Source organism: Quercus suber, unplaced genomic scaffold (genome assembly GCF_002906115.3).
Source record: "Quercus suber isolate HL8 unplaced genomic scaffold, Cork oak 2.0 scaffold_23, whole genome shotgun sequence".
Taxonomy (NCBI): Eukaryota; Viridiplantae; Streptophyta; class Magnoliopsida; order Fagales; family Fagaceae; genus Quercus; species Quercus suber.
In genome coordinates, this window is record NW_027069488.1 from 164,247 (window position 1) to 182,241 (window position 17,995).

At 36.1% G+C, this 17,995-nt stretch overlaps 1 protein-coding gene and 1 long non-coding RNA gene across 2 annotated transcripts; both read right to left on the reverse strand.

Moving 5' to 3' along the window:
- Window positions 1-467: 467 nt before the first annotated feature.
- Window positions 468-1,956, reverse strand: LOC111985146 (protein MIZU-KUSSEI 1). The gene has a single exon (XM_024016795.2). It carries the CDS (start codon window positions 1,592-1,594, stop codon window positions 806-808), a length of 789 nt encoding a protein of 262 aa, XP_023872563.1. The 5' UTR covers window positions 1,595-1,956; the 3' UTR covers window positions 468-805.
- An 11,910-nt stretch (window positions 1,957-13,866) lies between these two features.
- Window positions 13,867-17,209, reverse strand: LOC136064004 (uncharacterized). The gene is made up of 3 exons (XR_010625655.1): window positions 17,048-17,209; window positions 16,385-16,520; window positions 13,867-13,991 (listed from the first exon to the last, which is right to left on the reverse strand). It is a non-coding gene; the product is annotated as an uncharacterized LOC136064004 (long non-coding RNA).
- Window positions 17,210-17,995: the final 786 nt, after the last annotated feature.

Below are 17,995 nucleotides of genomic sequence, written 5' to 3' on the forward strand. Positions count from 1 at the left end.
AGTGAGGTGGTGGAGATGGGCTCCCTGAATCATGTTTTATCTTACTTCAGTTTCGAGTTTGGACTGCTCAGATCAAATCACATGGACCATATCATTAATTTTCACGTTTTTACATTTACATAACACATAACTTTATAGAGACGTTTAAAAAAAATTATAGTCATATTTTTTACAATTTCATGTGAACAAGAAATTGGAGAGTTCTCCACCTTTTCCTTGTCTCTTCTTTTCCATGTCAAACAATGTGAAATGTATTACTTCAATCAAATAATAAGTTCATTTTCACATTTTCAGCATTTTTCTTATTAAAGAAGCTTTTAACAATGAAGATAAATTCATTTTTATTCCTATCTTAAAATAATATTTTAAGTGAATTATTGGATGATTAGCAAATACACAACTGTTAGAGAATTGAAGAAAGCAATCAATTCTCAATAAGTAACACAAACTTGATCACATATTCAACATAACATGAAAATGATACGTTTCATGTACTGCATACTATATCAGAAGAAAGAACGTTTCATGTTTGCATCACCTTTTCACTTTCCCGAAAAGAACCAAAAACAATGAGAAACTATATACGGATAAAGGATTTAAGCACACTATTCTTTTTGATGTCCAGGAACAAACCATCTCACAAAACTGCTAGCGGCAGTTAAAGACGCGGAGCTCCTTATAAATGCTAAGACTACAACACACGCACCCGATATGGGACAATACATGTCCGTTTTCTTTTGATGTCAAGCATTTAAGCACACTAAAGAAGTAGGAATTAAGTGGATGATGATGATGGCCAACCTAGCTAAACTCTAATCAAATACACACTAAGTTCAGGACCTCCAGCGCCATCAGGGTTCATCATATAGAAAGCCTCTGAATCTTTAGAGCCCACAACTCTCTCAAACCTGGCTCTCATATACATGAGCTCTCCCTCGGACCCATCAGCAGCTCCATTCCCAGTTCCAGGCAACACACCAGCACCCATTGAAATTGGTTCCACAGCTTTCAACACCTTCCACTCCTCAGGCCCGCACTCGCGCCTTGTTGCAAACCCACATTTCTTTCCATTGCAGTAAGTCCTCCAAAGGGGCTCCTCTAGCAACTTCTTGCCTTTCTTTTCTGTTCTCTTTTCACACTCCAAGGCAATGCGAACCAATCCAGAAGCCATCTCTCGGACTAAAAGACTTGTGGGTGTTGCAAGTTCAATCAAAAATGCTGGACTCAACTTGGCATCTTCTTGAAATGCAAAATGGACATGGCCTCTTCGATACCCGAAAAGGGTACCTATCACTCGGCTCCCAAGACTCGAGTGATACCTCGATTGGCTCTTACCGAAAATTGTAAGAGCCGATCGGAGCTTAGAATGTTTCTTCGGCCTTGGTGCTGCTGTCACAGAAGTAATTTCCACCGGCCCAGGGATTGTTAGCTCCTCCAAATCTTTGATCTCATCCTCACAGAAATGTGAGGATGAGCTGAAGGTCAAGATTTCTTCCTCATCATCCCCCTCATCAATTTTCTTTTTCCAGTGGAAGTATCTCCTGGAGAAAGAGAAAGAAGAGTCATGAGGAGTTTTGGCAGTGATGGTCTTCATTTGGGTAAGTAAAAAGGACTCAGAATGAAAAGCAAGCAAGCAAAACTCTTAGAAGGGAAGGTGGGTATGACTATAGACTATCTTGTTTCTAATATGTAGTAGTTGCTTGTTCTAGCTATCCCTTGTAGTTCTATTACACTGAAAAGACCGGCGATAGAATCCTACCAAAAAAGTAAGGTGAGCAGTCCTACCTAACTGTAACAGGAGGAAACAATTATCAAGGGAGAAAACAATTTTTAACGGATAGGAGAAGAGAGTGAATGAGTGATGAAAATAGAGCCAAGAGAGGAAACTTGGAAATGGGAAATCTGAGAATAGTGGAAGCAGAGGAAACAACACCTTTTGTGTTATTTCTTTGTCATGTGAAGGGGGCTGAGCTGAAAAATGTGGGGTACAGAGAGAAAGGGAAGCTTGACTGACTATGCTGACTTGCATTGGAAACGGTTAAGGACAGGTAAAAACACACCAACCGTACCCACCAGGACCACCACCCTAACCAAGCTTTGGCTTTAGTCCTTTCTTGCTCCCTCCACTTGCACCATAGCACAAATAAACCGCACTTGTGCCCATGACCATGAGCCACCATAGCCCCCATTGTGTTTTGTACCCCTTTTGTCTTTTTACATAACCTTTATGATTTTTGGGTTGGCAGAATGATTAGCCTGATTGTTGATGCTATGCAAAAGCTTAACCAATGTGTTTCCTTTTCCTTGTTATTGACAGACATAGGAAGGTTCTGAATTCGGATTGTCTTAAGAGTTAAGTCTGGAAGTTATCGGGTGTCCTCGTTGTGTGCCTATTTTCCTTGATTTACCATAGAAATAGAGAGAGAATTTGTGAACATGACTTGTATCCAGATTTTTCTCACAACTCTGTATAAAAGAAAAAAAAAATTTATGTGAATATAATAAACAATCGCCCCAAATCGATATCACATTAAAATTATAGAAAAAATTGTCACTTATAATCCTAAAAACACTCATACGGTAGAAAAATATCACAGGTAGCTTTAATAGACACCAATCCACTGTCTAAAAAAACTCAAATCAGTTTATTATCGATGGGTTTGGCTAGGACCTAGAAAATTCCACCATACCAAGAACGTCACTGTCAAAAAGAAAAAAGACCAATGATGATCGGCTATAAACATTGAGCCAATAAAATTTCTGAGAAAAGAATGGGCAAATATAGGTGGTCTTTATTTTTGGGGAGGAGATCCCTAGGTAAAGAACTTGAAAATTATGTCCCACTGACTTCGATTTGCTCCACATGTGTTGCAGACTACCATTTAGAGTCAAAACTGCTTGAATTTCAGGAAACAAAACTTTACAGCTTCTTTTTTCTTTTCTTCCTTTTTCTTACTAAGTTTTCGTGGGACCGACCAAACATCACAGATGAACTAACAAAACCAACAACTTGAATCAAAACAAAGAAAGAGTTAGACGAACCTACCAATACATATCCCAATATTTATTAGACCTACCACCAAAAAAAAAGTAGGAAACATCATGCTTTTAATCCGAGTGCTTGAAATTATGGACAAGATAAATATTAACCGTATTAGGCCTGCCCAAGATAACCCGATAACCCGACCCACCTGAAATTCTGACCAACCCAATCCAGAAACAACCCGATCCGACTCTGGTGATGGGTAGGCGACGGTTTCTGAGGTACCCAATCCGATTCTAGTAGGTCAATTGGTGGGTCCTTGCATTTAAACCCAATTTCAACCGACCCAACCGATTCTACCACCAAAAAGGCCACCAATCTCCACCGCCTATACATTTTCTCAGTCGATTCTTGCCAAATCTATTGAGATCTTGTTGAAATCCGGCGTGATCTCGTCGAAATCCCGTGAGATCTCTTCAAGATCCACCTAGATTCGGCAAGATCTTTCCATAAAAGGTTAGTTTTCGGCCAAATTCGCAGGATTTTGGCCAAATCTCCCCCATTTTCAGCCAAATTTCGGCGAGTTTCGGCCAGATTCGGCCACGACCGAGACTCGACTACCTTCCAGCAAAGGACCATCCGATCCAACCTAATTCTCCAACCGATCGGCGGCGGGTCTGAAAATTTTTAACCCGATTGGTCAGGTTGGTCGTGAGTTGGGCACAAACCCAACCCGAACCGGCCCGTGGTCACCCCCAAACAGTATAATCATGTGCCTAAGTATTAATGTATTTAAATCAGAGATATGTAAGAGTTAATGACACTTTTTCATATATCTTCATGTGATTAGCTCTTTCACAAAATTTTGGTGACTAGAGTGTGCAAAAGGACATCTACCCTTAATTTTGAATAATAATAATAATATGTAGTTTTGTTTAGGTATGTAGTTTAATATTTTATTTTTAGGGTCATATATTGACCTATTTCAAGAGAATTTGGTTTTTTATGACCACCCTAGGAAATGAATAATAATAATAATATTATTATTATTATTATTATGTAGTTTTGTTTAGGTATGTAGTTTAATATTTTATTTTTAAGGTCATAGATTGATCTATATGGGTTCTTGCTTTGGACAGGCCCAAGCCCAATAATCTGAGAGGATCTTGGGCCTCCAAAGGATAGTGTAAATAGTTGGTGGATTGTGTTTGACTCACCGCGGCTTTGTCGGGCCGTTTAAGAGTCAATCTGTGTACAAGACATAGGTTCCACAACACAAATATACATAAACATATATGTGTTTGTGTGTGTGTGTGTGTGTGTGTGTGTGTATATCTATATTGGTTGAGAAAATAACTAAGAAATAACAAAGGAACTAACAAGAGTGCAAATAAAAGGAACATTAGGGATCCTCAACATAGAGTGAAATTATATTTTCATTATATCAAATATTTGAATACATTGAGTCCTACTTAGCTGGGATATATCACAAGGTTCAATAAAGTTAAAAAATCACAGACTTAGATAGCTCTTTTGAACTTCCAAGACTTGTGAGGTTTGAATCCAAGTGTATACTCCAATATTTCTGTGGGCTCCCTCACGATATCTCACTCTTTTACTGTTGTAATACCCGGAAAAAAAATAATAATAAAAGGAGGATTTAAGTAAATTTGTTTATGGGGTCAACTTTTATAATTAATATTATTAAGGGGTTTTTAGAAAATAAGGTTGAAATCTTCGTTTATATAGTCTAATTTTAAGTCAGCGTATACTAACAGATATTTTGAGAGAGGAGACTACCCAAAATACTGAAGTAGAAAAGATTTGACTGTACAATTGAGGTAAGAGCCTAAAAATCTCTACTTGTCAAATCTAAACTTTATTTAGAATTAGAGTATTCTATTTATGTGGGTATTTTGACTAGTAGTAAAATTATTTATTTATTCAAGAGTTTTAATGATGCAAACGAAGAAAAGTTTAGATTTATATTTTGGTCAATTGGACGCTACTACCTACAGATTTTTCTATGCTCAGCATTTAAATATATATATATATATACACACTCTATTGTGATAAGTGTAGCTGAAGTTGTAAATTTTAGGTGTGATGGGTCCCAGGGTTAACTTTCTGCATAGTTTGTTTGTTTAAGAAATTGTGCCTGAATTGATGGAATTGGGGGAAAAAAAAGAAGAAGAAGAAGGAAGCTATAAAGTAAGTGTAGTACACATCCTTGTCATTCCTAGAGTGACATGGTACTACTCCTAGGTGCTAGCCTTATCTTGTAAGGCATAAGTGGTGGCAGAATTTATATATATATATATATAATATTATGATTAGGTGGAATTTTGGTGTGAGATGAGCAGACAATTATGAGATATTTTTAATAGTCTTTTCCTGGTCGAGTACAGTTATAAGTCTTTCTTGAATTATTTGATTATTGAGTAAATTGTGCTTATAAATTATTAGGTGAGATCTAAGGATTTTAGAGAAAGTGTTAGGGAGAAGTTCTTTGTGGTGAGCTAGATGAGGTAAGTAACGTTATCCTAATTAGTTTTATTTTGCATATTTTAACTACAGAAAAATTGTTTACAGTTATTACAATGATATTTCTATTATATTACTAATTTCAAGTAAAGAATTATCACAAATATATCTGATTACTGAATATATGATGTATTTTATTTAATTGTTTTTAGCTATATTGATTCAAAGTAAAGAATAAAGAATTTTCACAAATACATATGAGCATTGAATATAAGATTTATTTTATTTAATTGTTTTTTTTTTTTTTTTGGGCTATATTGATTTAAAGTCAAGAATATAGAAATATCACAAATAGATTTGAGATCAAATATATGATTATATATATATATATATATATATGTATATATATGTATTTGAATAAGATATATTTTTATGGACAATTTGACTATGAATTGATTTTGATACCCAAACCAATGGGGGTTATTCATTGGTACTCTGATACCCAAATCGATGGGGGTTATTCATTGATACTCTGATACCCAACTAATGGGGGTTATTCATTGGTATTCTGATACCCAAACCAATGAGAGTTATTCATTGGTACTCTAATACCCAACCAATAGGGGTCATTCGTTGGTACTTTGATGCCTAGTCAGGGGGATATAGCATGACCATAGTCATAAGATTGTTAAGAATATGAATTACATTTGAATATTTAACTATTTTGAGTCATTAAAATTGCTTATGTATTTTTGGAACCCATTGTAAGTTATAGCTTTTGATATATGAAAAACTGACTACTTTGTAAACCATCTATGATATATTTGTAAGATTTAAGTATGTGATCTATTTGCAACGTACTATTTTAAGATTATGAAACTTCTTTAGCTATTTTTGAAAACCCATAGCATATCATAATTTTTGAAGATTCATATTTGATCTTATTACTTTACAGATCTATTGTTGGATAGAACTTATTCGGATTTTGGTTACTTATTGAATTGTCAACTCACTCCCCTCTTTCTCCTTTCAAATTTTGATATGGAAGAGTAGCATATGTTTGGGCTTCCGCTGGAATGTGTGCATGAGTGAAGTTAGGAATCAATGGAATAAGATTTGAACTTTTATGTTTAACATTACCTCTTGTGTTGTCCTTTGGATTTAAAGAATTTAGTTAATTTTTATTTGATGTTGGAAGATTATTAGTTGGAGATTTTTTGAGAATTGCTTTATTGAGGACATTTTTAAATTTTATTGATGAATTTTTCTTGAGGATAATTCTTTTTTTGTCAAGAGGGCCTTACACACTTGTAGGGTGTAAACTTTATAAGTGTGTGGCTATTTTCACGCGCCTAGCTCTTACTTGGGTTTGGGGTGTGACAATATTTATGGTATCAGAGCTCTAGGTTGGATCCTTAGGCATTGGTTAATGAAACTAAATGGTGAGAGGGGTAGAAATTAGGCATTTGGGGATACATTGTATGATATATGTACTAGATGAGTTTTTAATATGTTTTTTCTCATTTTTTTTTTTTTAATTAGAAGTTTGATAACATTTTAGTTTGTCATGTGCATAATGATAGAGGTTAGGATGCCACCTCGCAGCAAAAATATTGGGAACACTCCCAACAACTCTAGCAATGGTAGGAATCAGCAAGATGGGAACCGAGACATTAGGCACGACCAAGGCCAACCACTAGAGATGATCCAGATGATTCAGACCTTGGTTGGAGTGGTCCAACAATAGGTCACTACTGGAGATAACTTGGCTAGGATGATGGAACAATGTCGGGCTCATCATGGTGGGATGATTGAATTCAAGAGGTTTTCTCCTCTAACTTTTGAGGGGACTACTGAGCCTATGGAAGCAGAAAAATGGATCATTAAGATGGAGAAAATATTCAGAGTTCTTGAATGCTCTGAGGGTGAGAAAGTGGTTTATGTAGCCTATATGTTGCATGGAGATGCTTATGATTGGTGATGGCTGGAAGAAGACAAATGTGGCCAAGAGACTAAGCCTTGGACTTGGGAGCTATTTAAGTCTTTATTTTGTGAGAAATATTTTCGTAAGAGCATCAGTTTTCAGAAGGAAAAAGAGTTTATCAAGCTTACACAAGGTAACATGACAGTTGCTTAGTATGAAGCAGAATTTTCCAGGTTAGCCAAATTTGCTTTGACAATGGTGGTGGATGAAGAAACTAAAGCTCGAAGGTTTGAAGATGGATTAAGGTTCTGAATTAAGCAAGGAGTTATGCCTTTTGAGTTGACTACCTTTAGGGTGGTGGTGAGTAAGGCTTTACTAGTAGAGATGGGGCTTAATGAGGCTCAAGCAGATGGAGATAGTAACTAGAAGAAGAGGCCTAGGCAAGGAGAGCAAAGCTCTAGCTTTCAAGCCAAGAAACAAGGAACACAACGTGTTGATACCAAGGCACTGCCAAAGTGCTCTCGATGTGGTAGACCTCATGCAAATAAGGATTGCCACTGGAATACTGGAGCATGTTTCTCATGTGGACAAAGGGGTTACAGGATTGCTGAATGTCCTAAACGGAAGGAGGTTTAGACCATTCCAAGACCAACAACAGGACAGAATTAGGGAGCAAGCCAAAGGCCTAAGATCCAAGGAAGGGTTTATACACTCACTTAATAGGATGCTAATACTTCTAATGCTATGGTAACAGGTATTATCCCGGTTTCCACAGCTTATGCTTATGCATTGTTTGATCCTGGTGCCACTCACTCCTTCATATCTTCAAATTTTGCAAAGAAACATTATTTTCAATTTGAGCCTATGGAGTCTAAATTATGTGTGGATACCCCAGTTTGGGGTGTAGTAGTTACTGATAGTGTTTGCAAGTCTTGTGTTGTCAAAATAGCAAATAGAGAGTTACTAGCAAATCTAACATTGTTAGAGATGCGAGATTTTGACATAATCTTTGGGATGGATTGATTGGCTGCCCATTATGCCATAGTTGATTGTCATAGGAAGAAGGTAATTTTCCAAGTACCTAGAGAGATTGAGTTCTGTTTTGTGGGAAGTGGGGCATATACTTCTCCACAGGTGATTTCAGCTTTACAAGCTAGACGTATGATGAAGAAAGGGTGTAAAGGACATCTAGCCATTGTGAAAGACACACAACAAGGTGAATTGAAGCGACATTCCTATAGTGAGAGAGTTTCCAAATGTGTTTCCAGAAGACTTGTCAAGGTTACCACCAGATATAGAGATAGAGTTTTCTATTGACCTACTAGGTTGTAGCCCAATTTCTAAAGCCCCATACCGAATGGCACCTGCTGAGTTAAGGGAATTAAAAGCACAGTTGCAAGAGCTGCTTGACAAAGGCTTCATCAAGCCTAGTGTTTCCCTTTGAGGTGCACTTGTGTTGTTTGTAAAGAAAAAGGATGGGAGCATGCAACTTTGCATTGATTATAGGGAGCTGAATAGGGTGACAGTGCGAAATAAATACCCTTTACCAAGGATAGAGGAATTGTTTGATCAACTCCAAGGAGCACAGGTTTTCTCTAAGATTGACCTTCATTCCGATTACCATCAATTGAAGATTAAGACTGCTGATGTGCCCAAGATAGCCTTCTGTACAAGATATGGTCATTATGAATTTTTGGTGATGCCTTTTGGCTTAACCAATGCATTGGCAGCCTTTATGGACTTGATGAATAGCGTGTTCAAACCCTTCTTAGATAAATTTGTTGTGGTTTTTATTGATGATATCTTGATATATTCCAAGAGTGTGGAGGAGCATAAGAATCACTTGAGGCTTGTACTACAACTATTGCAGGAGAAGAAGTTGTATGCAAAGCTTAAAAAAATATGAATTTTGCCTAGACAGTGTTGCGTTCCTTGGGCATGTTGTATCTAAAAATGGGATTGCTATTGACCCTAAGAAAGTGGAAGCAGTAGTAGAATGGAATAGACAGAACAGTGTGATAGAGGTTCGTAGCTTTTTGGGACTGGCTAGTTGTTACAGGAGGTTGGTTGAAGGATTTTATCACTTAGCCATGCCTTTGACTCACTTGAACCAAAAGGGAGCTAAGTTTGAGTGGACCGGAAAGTGTGAAGAAAGCTTCCAGGAATTGAAGAGAAGGTTAGTGTCAGCACCCATTCTCACCTTACCTTCAGGTAGTGGAGGTTTCACCATTTATAGTGATGCCTCTAGGAAAGGCTTGGGGTTTGTTCTTATGCAGCATGGGAAGGTAGTGGCTTATGCCTCTAGGTAGTTGAAGCCTTATGAGCAAAATTATCCCACACATAACTTGGAGTTAGCTGCGGTGGTTTTTGCTCTAAAAATTTGGAGGCACTATTTGTATGGAGAATAGTGTGAGATATTCACTGACCATAAGAGCCTCAAGTACCTCTTTACTCAAAAAGAGTTGAATATGAGACAAAGAAGATGGTTGGAGCTATTAAAGGACTATGACCTGACTATTAGTTACCATCCTGGAAAAGCCAATGTGGTAGCCGATGCCTTAAGTAGGAAGTTTGTAGGAAATTTGGCAGCATTGTTGACTACACAAAAACACATCCTAGAAGATTTGAGGAAAATGAGGATAGGAGTACGGTTTCATGAAGCAGAGACACATCTGGCAAACCTTAGAGTTTAGCCTACCTGGATTGAAAGGATAAAGATTGCACAAAGTAATGATCCACAGCTGCAAAAGATAAGAGATTTGATAAATCTAGGCTCTCAATTTGAGTTTTGCATTCATGAGGATGGATCCTTGAGGTTTGGTAATCGGCTTTGTGTACCAAATGATCTAGACCTTAAGGCATAAATTCTAAAGGAGACTCATAACACAAGTTACATGATACACCCAGGAGGCACTAAGATGTATCGGGATTTAAGGGAGACTTTTTGGTGGAACAACATGGAGAGGGAGATTGCTCAATATGTTGCTCAATGTCTATTGTGTCAATAAGTCAAGATGGAGCATCAAAGACTAGTTGGATTTTTGCAACCTCTTCCCATTCCAGAACAGAAGTGGGAGGACATTGCTATGGACTTCGTGACAGGGTTGCTTAGAACCCCTACTGGTAAAGATGCAATTTGGGTGATTGTGGATTGGTTGACAAGATCTACACACTTTTTGGCCATTAGGGTGGATTTCTCACTCAAAAGGTTAGCAAGATTGTATATTAATGAAATAGTGAGATTGCATGGTGCACCTGCATCCATTGTGTCTGATAGAGACCAAAGATTTGTGTCTCAATTTTGGGAGAGCATGCATAAGGCAATGGGTACTAACTTGAAGTTTAGCATAGCCTTTCACCTTCAAACAAATGGACTTTCAAAAAGAACCATACAAACATTGGAAGATAAGCTGAGAGCTTGTGTAATTGATTTCAAAGGTTCATGGGATTAACATCTGTAAAGTTGTTATTTACAACTATGTATTTTGTTGGCTTTTATTCCGTGCCAAATTTGATTGTAATTATTATCAATCATTTATACCCTGTATATATTGTGGGATTTGTTGTAAGGGTTGTGTGATAGAGAGAGAGTGTGAAGACTTAAGCATTTGGAGGCTGAAGAATTCTCGTGGGTATGTCGCGACCTAGCTTCCCGCGAAGTGAAACATGTGCCCTACACATGCTAGAACGCGAAGAGTCAGGCCAGGTGGAGATAGCTGTGTCTCGCGAGTATCTCGCGGGTATACTCGCGGGTAAGGCCTTCCTGCGAGACACCCGCAATGCTATTTGTATTGCCAGCCTGTACTGAATGACTCACACTTTCTGTGCCTATCCTATATATACCTTCTTTATCCACAATTGTTGAGGAATGTTTCAGAGAGAAAAACCTAGCCAAACACATTAAGAATTAGAGATTGTCATCCCCACCTTTCTCTATACACTTGCTTGTGGTATTTCCTCAACCCTTTCCTCTCCATTTTCATACCATTGAGAGGTTGATAGCCCAAACACTTACCACACCTTTTGAGAGTGTTGAGTGACATTTTGGTGCTGCTAGAAAGCATTGGAAGAAGCTTGGAATGGCAAATGCAACATGGAGCTTATTGCGGGATTTAGAGAGTTAGACAAGACATGGTTCCGAGAAGCCTTGTTGGATTAAGAGCTTGGAGGGCTTAGGTGCATCAGGTAGATTAAGCTTGGAGGGTCTCTTGCTAACACATGTATCCCAACTGATTATCTAGTGGATCGATTTCTGCTTCGAGGGTGGCGGAGAGGTTTTTCGCTGAGTTCTTCGGTTTCCTCTTTAAAAACACGTCTCGGTGTTTTCTGTGTTTGCATCTTTCTTCCCTACTCTTTTATATTCCATTATACTGCTGTGTTACTTAGTTTATGGATTAGAGTAGCTTATGTGTTCATCTGCTCGCATTTACACTATTCCGCACTTAGTATTAAGTTAGTGTAAAATCCATCGAGCCGTGATTTTAATTAGGGGTCTAAATTGCTCTTGTGTTTTCAACACATTTATGAACTTTCAATTGGTATCAGAGCGGGTACACTCGCTGTGGTTTAAATACCTGAGTGTGATCCTTAATCCTATTTGAGATGGACCGGTCTCAATCGCTCAATGTTCCACCATTTTTTTATGGGAACAATTATGCTTTCTGGAAAGTCAGAATGAGAGCATTTTTATGCTCTATAGATGATACCATTTGGGATGTGGTTGAGATTGATGGATATAAAGATAAATGCAGCGGAAAATAAGTTTTAAACGGATCTACTTCATTCGATATTGATAACACGTACTAAGTAAATTTTAGAATTTGAGAACAAGAGATCGTACCTTGAAGCGATGAATTTCAAAACAAAGATTGAAGCACTTGTGACTACTTTTAATCTTCACTCCAATTCCACTAACGCCCAAGATATGTGGTCTCTCAATTGGTAACAAAGGAATGACTAGTGAGTGACAAAAACTCACATGCACACCATTTCATAATGATGTTTCTTGCACATGAAAATCTAAACGTTTTTCCCTTTGTATCTAACCAATTTATCTAATTGGGCTGGCCTTTTGGGCCTTACCAATTGGGCTTAAGTGTGTGGCTTGGAGTGGGACCAAAAGGGAACAATAAGACACTAGCTCCAATGGGCCTTGGGCTTTTCTGTCAACTCTTGACAAATCCAAAGTTACCATTAACTATATTTAATACCACTATATAAATATAGTTGCATTCTAGGTCTTATCTATAAATTATATCCCAAGACTTTATTATACATGCAACCCTTTCATAAAATATTCGTAGTAGTACAAAGTTATTAATGTAGACTGCCACTTTGTAAATTACTACATCTTGATTCTTGAGTACCCGGTTTAATCCTTTAAGTTATTCATCATATATTTATGAAAACTAATTTCACAAATATATACTTTAGTAACTACTTACTAAAGTGGTTAGGCCTAACTCTCTGAATAACAAACCCATTAAACTTATCTCAAGGGAATATTTTATATCTCTGTTAAGAGACTATGAATTCCATCTTGAGAATATATGTTCCATCAGCACTAAATGTGGCTGTCCAATATACTAAGATTTTGACCGTTACTTTAGATCTCACTCCTGATATATCAAAGCAACCTTCACCTTATGATCAGGTCCATTATTCTCTCAGGATTAAGAGTTCATGCAAATGTAAGTCGTGAGATTTATTATTCATTTGACAGTCTTTAGGAGAATAATAAATCACACAGCGGTCCAGTTCAATATGTCTTAACTCTTAAAACATATTAACACATCAACTAGAAGTCTCTACTTCCATGACCAAGACAAATCATCATAGTTGATATGTTATAGTCTTCGCAGATGAAATGCCCAATTTCATCACCGACTATGAACTATAATTCTGAGTTTACAAAGAACTTGTGATTTATATCTTCTGTGAATTTTCACATAAATCACATACTATGCATCTCATGGACTATGTGATAATGTCCGAATATTCATGTTACCATTATTTCAGATAATAATAAAACAAATTTATTAAACATAATATTAANTTGGAGTTTGAGTAAATCTTAATTCTTAACTGCCCATATATGTGAATCTCAAATGGAAAAATGGAGTCCATTTCCTTGGTTGCACTATAACAAATAACTAATAATTGTCCATGAATGGAAGTTTGGATTAGAGAAATAGGCACAATAATACGAGATGAGAACACGTCCAAAACTTGGGACTTGATTGCATCATGTGGGGTCCATAACACTTTTTTGGCTGAAGTGGGGTCCATTACACTAGAACATTGGACCCCAGGCTAGTTTATGTATAGAATTTGGTGATTAAAATGCAAACTACTAGTATTTATTCTCTTTTGATGTCCTATTATGAGAGAGAGAGAGAGAGAGAGAGAGGCATACAATTTCGTAATGTGGCAGATGGTACCATTGTTGTAGGTACAGTTGCATTTGATAGATGGGTTATTTATTGGGTCCTCCAAATTAGTATCATTTACGGCAGTTTCCACTACATGGGTTTCCACTTATGTTCCACAATGTCGTTGCTTGTGCATCCCATTGTTGGAATATTGAGTTCAATGCCCTCACTGTAACACAACCCTCAATATCATCACATCACTATCACATACTCAAATGAATGACCAAAATATAAAGACATTCCAGATTCCAAAATACATTTTGATATAAAACAAAATTCAAATTCAAAATTTCTTGCAAAGGACCTGACCAAATCCAATACATAATATATGGCCGAGGCCCAAGATCCTTTCTCTTATTATTTTTGGGATTAGATTGTTATGTAGCCCAAGGACAAATCTCATATATAACTATAGATGGCCAAAGCCCAGTACACTTTCTTTTTTCTATGTAGCCCAAGATCTATTTTGGATAATCCTTAAGGCTAAAGCACATTAAACATTTCACCAAAACAACAGTTTTAAAGGTGTCCCATCAAGTGATAGTGCACTATCAACGAGTAATAACATCCATCTCTTAAGTTATGCTGTGATTTCCTTTCCCTCTCCTACTATTTATCTATCACCAATACAAATAAAAATAAATAAATAAAGAAAGCAATCTCTCTCTATTTTCCGTAAATTGTTTACTAAAATCTAATTAAAACTTTCTTTTGGACAAAATCTAATTAAGACTTTACACAAGGAGAGAATATAGACTTGGGTGTATGTAGATTTGGGTGTGAAAATGGATGTGGCTAGGGTTAATTTTTCTCTCTGGAGTTATAAATATTATTCTATTATCTTTTTTAGTTGTTTCTATTTGATTTATGGTTGTGTTTGTTCTATATTCATCATATCTTTCATTTTTTATTTGGTCAAGGAATAAGTTGCCCAATTCATAGATAAATTTTAATGAACAATTAGTGAATCATTTGGTTATGAATTATCGATTTTTTTTTTTTCTTTTGGGTTTCACTCAATTCATACATTGCTATTTTTTTTTTTCAATCTATATAATAATAATAGATTAATTTGTTAGAGTTCTTTTCTTCTTCTTTTTTCTAGAAATATAATGACTTTGATGACCCTTTTTCTGTTTCCTTTGCTGCATTTAGGAAAAAAAAAATATTCTTTCTTTTAAAACTATCATAACTATAGACCACTAGCACTCACTAATCTCTGACCCAATCAACATTCTTTCCGAAATTCTCATCAATCACACCCTTTCCGAATCCCATTACTGTGGGACCACCTTAGTTCGCTGCACTCTCAACCACCTGAGTCGCACCCTTCACTGTACAACATCCCCTCCAACAACCTCAAAAATTCACAACAGAGGACGGAGCTCACAGAAAAATCAGAAAATGGCAACAAGAAGGGTCAAACCAACCATTCTCCTATTACCTAATCATCTCAGCCGTCCCTTGCGTCACAGTCTCCAAATGGGCCCCACGCTTCCTCGGCAGATTCTCACAACCACCGAATCAACAACAACAGTACCGATACGAAACCAAGTACTTTTCGCAACGACTCGACCACTTCAGCTTCTCCGAGCTCCCAAATTTTCCACATCAACACCGAGAGCTGGGTGGGCCCATCTTCTTCTACTGCGGCAATGAGGGAGACATCGATTGGTTCGCCGAAAACACCGGCGAACCATTTAGTGCATAATTCTTCACTAAATTAATATGGCCAATAATGGCGGTTCGCTTCTACTGCGGCAGCGGTTTTATTTTGCTAAAATCTTGTAAAATTCCATTTAGTGCATAATTCTTCAGTTAATTAGTATGATTTTTGTAGCGACTAAAAATAAGAAAAGTGGTCGTTTATATCCTTATGATTTCAGACACTTTGTCCTCCAAAAGTTATAATAAACTTCATTCAATTTAAGTTAAATTAATACATTTTGGTAAATTAATAAAGTCATAACATATAAATTGATACATTTTGCACGGAGGTTTGAGAAAAGAAAAAAGTTGATGCAATTAAAGTAACAAATAATTGACGATGTGATATCAAGTTGCAGCACAAAATATATCAATCAAATTAAAACTATCAATCTCTAGCACATCTCATGAAGATGCCACGTTTCTTGGTTAAGATACATATATGAAGTAAAATCAAATAAAGATTAGAAAAAATATAATGTAAATAGTGTGTTTGGATGAACTTATTCATCAATTTATTAGAGGAGAGAAAGAGAGAGAACTAAAGTGTGTTAATTTATGTCGGTGCAGGTAAACTTGTACTACGAGCTTCTCTGTATGAGTGAGTCCTTGCTAAAATCTCTTAATATCTCATACAAAGCTAGGAATTAAAAATGGACAGATTTGGCTTTGCCAACGTTTAAATTAAACCCCATGTGATGTGATTGCTTTACTGCAATTTCATATCGAGCCAACTCTATACAGATTTGGTTTATTAGAATTCATATATACAGATTTGAGAGGTTCATATCAGTATATTGAAATGAAATGAAATGAAGAATTTATTACAAAATATACAAAGAGAGAGAGCAGTACCTTCAGAAGGGTCTGTGGTTGCAGTTTGGGCGTTTGAGATGTCAAACGATACTAGGAAGAAGAACAAGAGACAGTAACCATAAGCAAATATTGAAGAAGACTGTGGCTTCACTTCCTTATTCATCTTCAGAGCTTCCTATTTTACATGGAAAAATGAAGTAGATCTAGATATATAAAACACTTTCAGTTACATATATCTTAGAGTAGTAGCAAATATTGTTATTGACTCCGTTCCGTTTCAGCTGGAACGGCCGGAATATTTTGTATCAGCATGCAAATCGGTACCATAGTACCTCCCGTTCCACCTTGGGTCAAATTTTGGCCTATTTCGGGGTGTTCCAGCCATTCCGGCCAATTTCGGCTGGTACCAGATTTTGGATTAAAAAAAATCAATTCATTCGGCCAGCATGCACTTTGAGTTATTTTTTCCTGAATTTTTTCATCTTATTTCAAACATAAACTTGACATTACCAAATGATATGTTAGGGAGGGGAAAAAAAATTTAAAAAAAAAAAAAAAAAAACCCAAGAGAAGTAGATTGCAGAATCTCAAATCAGTACCAAATCATTTGTTAGGGAAAAAAACCAGAGAAAACAAAGAAGAAGAAAGCAGAAATCCAAGCTTTGGCAATAAGGTGGACGAAGTGGAAGTTAATCTGCTTACCATTTGAAATCACTTCTTCAACAAGGCTTGTCTAAGTTGTCTCTACTCTCAAGAACTTCCAGATTGAGAGAGTTTCATTTATGAGACTTGTAAATGACAAATAGAGCTTTGAAAAATGATATATAGGGAAAATGGCTCAATGCATGTGGGAGTTGGTTGGAGTGGAGCTTCCTAGAGCTTTGAAAAGTGATATTAATTATTAAGGAAAAATGGCTCAATGCACGTGGGAGTGGGTTGGAGTGGGGCTTCCTAGAGCTTTGAAAAGTGATATTAATTATTAAGGAAAAATGGCTCAATTCCTAGAAGCTTTTATTCCAAATTTCTAAAATATTTATTTATTTACAAAACTTTACTTTAAAAAAATTCATTTATTTACATAATAACTCAAATACGAATTTTCAGTATGCTTTAACATTATTCTTTTATATTTTTTATGTTTCAAGTTAATTTCCTCAATATGTGTAACAGATTTGAAGTTAAAATTTTTTTTACACTAAAAATCAATTGAAAAGTTGAAACTTTTCTAAAAAAAGCTTTATAGGATTTGAGTTCAATGTTTCTTAGGTGAAGGAAATAATACAATTTTTTAATTAAATAGCTTTTCCTACAATTGAAAATGAAAATTCAAAGTTAGTGAAAAATTAAAACTTTTAAGTTTTAACCCTTTTCAACGTTTTCGTATAATGAAAATTTTTCGCTCATACTCCAATAGAAGTAAGCAAGTAAACGCAGACCATATTTTCGACTGATTATATATATATATATATATATAGAACCTTTGATACCAAAAGTAATTAGACAGAAAAAATTAGTAACAGGAATTTAGAACCATTCTATTTTTCAATTAAAAACTGTTTAATTATTTATTATTTTTCATATTTTCAATTGAAGAAAGAACTTTTACAAGATCAACTTGCTAAAAAGGTCTGTTCCAAGAAATTAAGATGG